This window comes from Hevea brasiliensis, chromosome 3, assembly GCF_030052815.1.
Source record: "Hevea brasiliensis isolate MT/VB/25A 57/8 chromosome 3, ASM3005281v1, whole genome shotgun sequence".
Lineage (NCBI taxonomy): Eukaryota > Viridiplantae > Streptophyta > Magnoliopsida > Malpighiales > Euphorbiaceae > Hevea > Hevea brasiliensis.
In genome coordinates, this window is record NC_079495.1 from 2,799,165 (window position 1) to 2,807,185 (window position 8,021).

The 8,021-nt window shown below is 27.3% G+C and overlaps 1 protein-coding gene across 1 annotated transcript; it reads right to left on the reverse strand.

Annotated features, from left to right (window-relative positions):
* Window positions 1–4,440: 4,440 nt before the first annotated feature.
* Window positions 4,441–6,447, reverse strand: LOC131178484 (E3 ubiquitin-protein ligase WAV3-like). The gene is made up of 4 exons (XM_058143445.1): window positions 6,385–6,447; window positions 5,690–6,243; window positions 5,265–5,605; window positions 4,441–5,177 (listed from the first exon to the last, which is right to left on the reverse strand). Exons 1-4 carry the CDS (start codon window positions 6,428–6,430, stop codon window positions 4,571–4,573), a joined length of 1,548 nt encoding a protein of 515 aa, XP_057999428.1. The 5' UTR covers window positions 6,431–6,447; the 3' UTR covers window positions 4,441–4,570.
* Window positions 6,448–8,021: the final 1,574 nt, after the last annotated feature.

An 8,021-nucleotide genomic window follows, 5' to 3' on the forward strand; every position in this document is an offset into this window, starting at 1 on the left:
TTTTTAAATTAATATTATTTTCAAGCTAATTGAAAGTGTATTAGTTTCTCTCTAAAAAAAAAATGTCTGTTTTGTATCGTTGCTAAAAGCCCTAACTGCCTCTCTAAATTCTCTTTCTCTTTCCTCTCATTTTTTCCTTTTAAGCTCTATGGGGTGGCCATGGACCGATGAGTATTTTCGTTGGTCGCTACCCCTTCCCTTTTTTGTGTTTGTGTTATTTATTTATTTATTTATTTTATATTTTCTTAATAATCTCTAGATTTGTATTCTTCTGGAATAGATCTGTGTTTGTCCTCAAATCATTAAGTTTTTCTCCTTCTTTGAGAAGATTTATTGTCTGATCTTTTGTAAGAATTTAATGTTTTGTTCATTACAAGAATTTATTGTTCTACTGCGAGTATCTATTTTTTTTTTTAAATTTATTATAGAGTTGTTAGATGTTTTACTTTAAATTATTTAGATAGAAGTATGATTACTCGCTGCTTATTGAGGATTGGCACAACATGTAATAATATTATATATATTATATTTAATAATTTATATATATTTATTTCATATAAATACAGTGACAAAATAAACAAAATATGTATCTATCACTGTAGGTCTTAAAAATTCAAAGGAAACAATTCAAACACAGTTGTTTTTTAATATACGAACAAACATGGAATGTATAATAATAATAACAATAATAATAATAATAATAATAATAATAATAATAATAATAATAATAATAATAATAATAATGAGAAAAAGTAAAAAAAAAATCCCAAATTAATATGTAAAAGAGACTAATTTTTTTTTTTTCAATTTAGGTTAACCTTAATTTGCAGCTCATGTTAGTCAACATTTAATCAATCTCTGATTTTATTTATAGGAATTTTTTTCTTCTATATCTTTAAATATGAATGTGATTAAAAATAACAAATATAAAATAATTTGTATAAAAAAAATTGTTAAACATTTATTTCATTAGAATTTTGTTGAATTTCAATCATTACTTTTAAAATATAAAATCAAGTAAAATTCTTTTACTTTTTTCATTAATTTGTTTGTGATTTATTTTGTATTATGATTTTTTATCATATAATTAGTCATATTTATTATAATATTAATAATATTGTTATTTTTGTGCTATTAAATAAATTTCATTCTTATTTATTGTAATATAATAATTAAAATTAAATTATTTAAATAAAAAATTAAAAAATTATGTGAATCGCACTATGTTTTATAAACCAATTAAGGAATAAAGTAGGTGCATCAATAAAAAAAATTGTAAATAAAAGAACTATTTATAAGACTTGATAGAATTAGATGATGGACTGACATTTACAATAGTAGCACAATGCCATTTTCACTGTTTAATTTATAATTTAATTACATATTATTTAAATTATATAAAAATTATTTAATAATATTATATTTTATATAATTATTTAATAAATTTATTCATATAAAAAATTAAAAATAAAAGAAAAGAAGCCTCTAATAATAATAATAATAATAATAATAATAATAATAATAATAATAATAATAATAATAGTGAAGTCTACATTTAATGGGTTGTTCTCTCTTAAGAAGATGCTTGAGAATAGATAATACAAATTAAAAAAAAAAAAATCAAGAAAGAGGACAAGGAGAACCTTTTATTGTTCTTACGAAGTTCCCCTCTTTTAGTACATGGTAAAAAAAGACAAAAAGATGGTGAAATTAGGGGTGAGTATTCTTAATCAAATTGAATTGAATCAAATTTTTAATTAACTGAATTATTAATTGATTTTAAAAATATTAATCGAATCGAACGAAATTGAGAAAAAATTGAAATTAATCAAAACTGAAAATATTCAGTCAGTTATCGGTTATAACCGAATTAATAAAAAAAATAAAAAAAATATATTTTATATTATTAATTATTTAATAAAATATTAATAAAAATATGTTTATATTCTTTTTTATTTATAAAAAATAATAAATATAATTTAATATTAATAAGACAACAATTACAAGTTAAATATTATTATAAAATCATAAAAATAATAATTATAAATAAGATAATATTAATAAAATTATAATTAATATGTTAATTGAAATTTGATTATTTTAGTTAGTTCGATTATCAAATTAAAGGTAATCAAGTCAATAATCAAAAATAAAAAATTTTTATTATTACTAACAAAAAACCAAATTAAAATGAATTTACTCTTACCAAAATAATTGAATTTCATCGATTCAATTCGATTATTCGGTTATAACTGAATAATGCACACCCTTAAGTAGAATCCTCTTTTCCTTCCCTCTTTTCTCTTCCTTTCTTCATCTTATTATTTAGTTTATACCTTTACTTTTACTTTTTCTTTTTCTTATTCCTTTCCCCTTTAATACCTCAAGATTTCCTCCTCTTTTTATTCCTTCCTTCCCTCATTTTATTTGCCTCCCTTCCACACAAACTCCAAATTTCTAAAACAATTTCATTCTAAATCTCAAATTAAATCAGGTACAAAATAATTTTTTTAATATATATTTTCCGTTTTTTAAAATTTAATTTTGATTAAAATTAAAATTTAAATATTTTTCTTAAATTTATCACATTTTTAAATATTTAATTTCAATTAAGATTTAAAATCAAGTGATTTCTTGTTTTTTTCTTTTTTCATTTTTTTAAATTAATATGATTTTCAAGCTAATTGATTTCTTGTTAAAAGAACTAGAAAGAAAAGTGAAAATGGCAGGAGAGCTTAGATGCCAAGCATCGCGACTCTTTATGAAATTTAAATAACAAGGTTATTTTTATCAAACTATAATATAAATCCATGTCGTTTTGAAAACAACTCCTATTATAAATTTAATTTAAGCTATAGTTATTAGACACTTTATTAGTTGCTGTTATTATAGTTTTACCAATCGAATTGGTTTAGTTGCTTAGATGTTAATTTACAATCACATACATTATTAGTTGAATCAAACACGCTCTAATAGTAACATATATTTTTTTTAATATTAAAATTATAATTTCATTTGATTTGATTTTTAAAAGTAAGAAGTTAAACATTAGATTAAAATTGAGTCAATTTAATTAATCTTTTCATATTTTTAAAGAAAAGAAAATAAGCTAGTCAAATTTAAGTAAACACCAACCCCCGAGATAAATTGACCCCACTTGAATCCACCACTGCCCTTTATAACAAATCCAAGGTAAAATGATAGAGACATGAAATTTGCAAGAAAAGAAGTTTTTTGACTGATCTATCAGTGTTCAATTAGTTAATCAGAAATTCAAATCCACTGTCATATATAACAAGAGAAAATTAGATTATAATCTTTAATTCTTTTTTTTTTTTAATTTTTAAAGTAAATTAGGCATTAATTTCGTGTCTAAAAAGCAAGTGAAGGAGAAAAAAATGTAAAATATTTTTTTTTCTCTTTTATTTATTATTTCTAATAAATTTTCTCACACATGGATTAAAATTTTTTGATGCCCTTTACACTATAGATTAAGCCTATTTATTATTCAAATTTATAATCAGATTTTAGAGAGGTTATTTTTTATTGGTAACAACTCCTCGTTTCCTTCTTTAGATTTTTTTTTCTTTTTTTTGTTTTTATATTTTTATTTTTCCGTATTTTATTCCAATAACTCTCAAATCTTTTCCCTTATAGAATAAATATTGGAAATTTATTATCAGATATTTTTTTTATATATATTTTGAATTTATTTCTCTCAATTTTTATTGTTGTCCCTTCTATTGTTAGGATCTGATTTTTAGTTATCATAAATAAAAGTATATTATATGCATCAAGTTCCTTGGAAAAACAATCTAAATATGAAAGATCCAAAGAGGTATTTTGTTATTCAAATCAAACAAAAAATGAGTGACTATTTGGAATATTTATATTTTTTGTTAATATCATCTTCAAGTAATTATGCTTGATCCACATAAGTGGGTTCTTGTTTCTTTATTTAAAATCCTACAGATTTGATATTATTAATGAATTTATGTTTTTATAAAAAAAAAGAGCCTATCCATTATTCAACATTGCTGGGATGTATGAATGCTTTTCACATTCGGATCCACTGGGGGTGTGTGGGAAACGCACAGGTTACGATCGTTGCAAAAGCGACCTTCTCAAGTTACGCACCAAATGAATTCGTTTATATTTTAGCAATATATGTTTAATTGAAGATTGTTAGTTGCACTGCATGCAAACGATATATCCAAAAAAATTTCCAAAAGCTCCACTCTCCACGTCCAGTTGTAAAACTTCGTGTATTTCCTTATTTTCCAAGGATGGCTCCAAGGTTGCATTCGTTGACAATGAGTTCAAAGCCGTGTGGGTAGCCGACAGGCAAGGATTATAATTGAAATGTCTAACTTATTGAAATTCAAAAGCAAAAAAAGAATTAAAAATAACGAAGTAATCAAAGGCCTTTATTTATTATTTTTTCAATGGCTTGAAGAGACTGAATGGCCTATTGAATGTAGAAGGTAATAGCACCACTGAGTTTGCCTAGATAAGGCAAGATACACAATGGTCTAACTTATTGAAATGCAAAAGCAAAATAACCAAGTAATCAAAGGCCTCTATTGATTATTTTTTCAATGGCTTGGAGACACTTAATGGCCAATTGCAGGTAGTAGTTAATAGCACCAATGACTGGAGCAAGGGGATTGGCAGTGATTTCTTCCTGCACATCCTCATCCACTGAGGGCGGCGGCTTGCTGGGTTCCTTGTTAAACGACCTGGCTTGCTCAAGGTATTTGTCCATTCGAGGAGTGGCAAATGGCCGCGGGCCTTCCTCTTGATCACCTCTTGTAGTGAAACGCTGGCGATCATGGGAAATCTCAGAGGAGAGTGCAAAAGGACGCCCTTGCTTTTCATAAATTTGTTGTGATTCCATCATTTTCGAGAGTTGTTGCAGCTCGGACGCTAGCATCTCAACCATCGGGTTAGATTTATCATCCACATCCCCCAAAGAGTTCTGGGCTTCAACGAGCTTGTCCCGAGCATTGCGAAGTTCATTTTTCTCAGCCATTTTTCTTGCTTCTTTTATCACATTTACAATCCTGAGACGGGTCTCCTCAATTTTCACCTCTGGCCTTTCTTGCTGTTCTGCGAATTTCCCGGTGCGTCGTACGGTAATGGTCGCAGGATTGGCCTCAAACGGGCTTCCTTGAAAGCTGCACTTGCATACATATTCCATGACATTCATCGAACTGATGACAGAGATTATACATAATTTTGTGTAAAATGGTGGGATTTAGTACCTATATGAGTAAGTAATTTGGAGAACATCTGCTTCCCGCTCCTGAGTAACAGTGGGGAGAAGAAGGTCCACTATGACCTTGCGCACCTCTTTGGCATAGAGACCACCAAAAGTAACAGTTACAGAGCCATCAGCATTGTCCTTGGATTGTGGATAGCTTCCGGCAATTACCTGCTCTATTGTCGATTCGTCTTCGTATCGTGTGACTTTCAGCCTCAGGTCCTCAACCACACGGGTGAGAAGTCCAGCCAAACACTGGGAAAATGCTATGCTCAAGTTGTCCATGTTTTGAACTTCTGAGAACGTTCCTTCAATGCTATTATCTGCGATAGCCTTGAGCACCTATTAAACAGGGTACAAACATGAACTAATTGGAAAGTTATACAAACATCTTTTTCTTAATATGTAATTATTATTTCAGTGTACCACTGGATCTTGATCTGTGCCAAAACCGAATGTGTGTACGGGCACATTGCCGACCGGAACTTTGGCAGCATCACCACCTTCGTTCTGCTCACCGTCGGACATAAGCATGATGCCAACTGAACGCCCGCCGCTAAGACTACGATCATTAATCACTTTTAAGCCAGTTTGAAGACCAGCAGTGATGTTGGTGCCACCGTTGGCATTTAAACCATTGATCAGATTTTCAAGTTCCTTTTGAGAATTTTCAGTTATCTGACGCAACGGGTACAATCTTTTGGCGCCCCATTCGAATGTGACAACTGACAAACGATCAATGGGGCTAAGTTTGTAGATCATAAATAACATGGCAGTTTTCACTTTTGCTATCTTTTCTCCTTCCATGCTTCCGCTGACATCTAATACCGCCACAAGATCCAATCCTGGTCTGTCATTGGTGGAATCTCCCCCGGTGATCTCCAGCATCACCCTGAGTTTGCTTTCTTCAAGAGGTACCATATTATTATGTATGCTTAGGAGCTGTACTCTTCCTGGTATGATTGGTGTTGGTTTTGATCCTGAAATATACAATCCGAAACACAAACACATTCAACAAAGTATTTTAGCTTATATAATCAACCCTTAAGATCAAGTTTTTGAATGAATGTAATCGTAAAATGCTTATTATATTGTCAGTCATGGAGAAAAGAGGCAGAAACCTGAGTCTTGAGTGGTAACAATCTGCTCATCATCGTTGAAGCTCATTTTGCCCAGAAAACTGACCCCTCATGCATCAAGCCTTCCAAAAACTCCATATATATATATACAAGAAGGAAATACCTCATTACCAGTTTAGTCCAAATTTGGGTAGAAAATTACCAGTTTAGTCCCTTTATTTTAGAAAGTTACATTTTAATCTTTAATTCTTGTTTTTTTTTTTTTTTTTAATTTTTAAAGTAATTTAGGTATTAATATAAAAAAACAACTGCACAAGGAAAAAAAACCCTAATTAAGATAAAATAAAATTTCTGATTATTTTCTATTTGAAGTTTTTTTCAATAATTCTAAACTTATTATTATTACAATCAAATATAACTCTACGAAATGTAATCAAATCTTTATGTAAGATAAAAAAAAAAAAAATTAAAATGAATATATATATATATATATATATATATATATATATATATATAAGCGGACTAAGATAAGGTTTATTCGCGTTTATATCAAAATGTATCCAATTGCTTTATTATTAAATAATATAAACATAATTGTTTATTTTATATTGAAGATTTCTTACTTTATTATAGTTATTTGTTTTTTCTTTATTTTATAATTTATTTAATTTATGAATTTATATAATAAGTTAAAAATTATATTATTTTATAGTTATTTAATTTTAAAATTTTAGTTAAAATATTGATTAAATAAATATTAAAATATCATCGGTTTAATGTTAAATTTCATTTTTTTTATATATTATTAAATTTATGTATGATTATAATTAATATATAAACTTCATGTAATATATTATTTTATAAAAAATAAAAATATTAAATTGTGTAAAAATGTGTTAAATGATTTATGTTTGATTATATCTAGTCATGTTAAATGAGTCAAATCACATAAAAATAAATTAATTTGTGCCAAGTCATGCTAAATTAATTGTATCAAATTAACTAAACAATATTTAGTATCAATCGTATTTTATAACTCGTATAATATAATAATTATGTATTGTATTTAAATTTTTAATATAATTTAATTTAGCATTCATATAGATTATATTCACATTCATGTTATATTGTCGACACAAATATGACCCGACCAACCAAATTGCGACCTCTAGTTTACACATTCAGATCAATTGTGACCATCGTCGGTCACCGCCCTTATTATCGCCTTCTTCGTTCAAATTCACCTCCTCCTATTTTTTTTCTCACATAAATATATTTAAATAAAAAAACTCTAATAAAACTCCAAATTTTATCACATAATAAGGAAAATTATTCAATAAAATCGACATAAGTATAATGATTTCATTATAATCGTTGATTGTGGTAGATCTCATATAGATCTCATTATAATAATAATTAATGATTATAATTAAATTATTGTATGTATAATGATTCTGCCGAATAAAAATAGAATAAAATTTTCATAAATCGGTAGGAAAAGGGGGTTTAAATTGACTTGTGTTACTAAAGCATTGCGTAGCTCACTCGTTTATTTAAAGCGTTAACCAGAGGGAAAGATTCCTCGTTCGTATGATTATTTATCTTTTACTTTTTCTTTTTCTTTTCCTTTTTCCCTTTAATATCTCAAATTTTCCTACTCTTTGATTCCTTCCTTCCCA

What these genes read in the sequence shown, in the direction of transcription:
- LOC131178484 (XM_058143445.1), bottom strand. Translation starts at nt 6,430, where the DNA reads ATGAGCTTCAACGATGATGAGCAGATTGTTACCACTCAAGACTCAG. An exon ending in TGTTACCACTCAAGACTCAG is followed by an intron (nt 6,244 to 6,384) that starts GTTTCTGCCTCT and finishes TGTATATTTCAG; the next exon opens with GATCAAAACCAACACCAATC. An exon ending in GCACAGATCAAGATCCAGTG is followed by an intron (nt 5,606 to 5,689) that starts GTACACTGAAAT and finishes CCTGTTTAATAG; the next exon opens with GTGCTCAAGGCTATCGCAGA.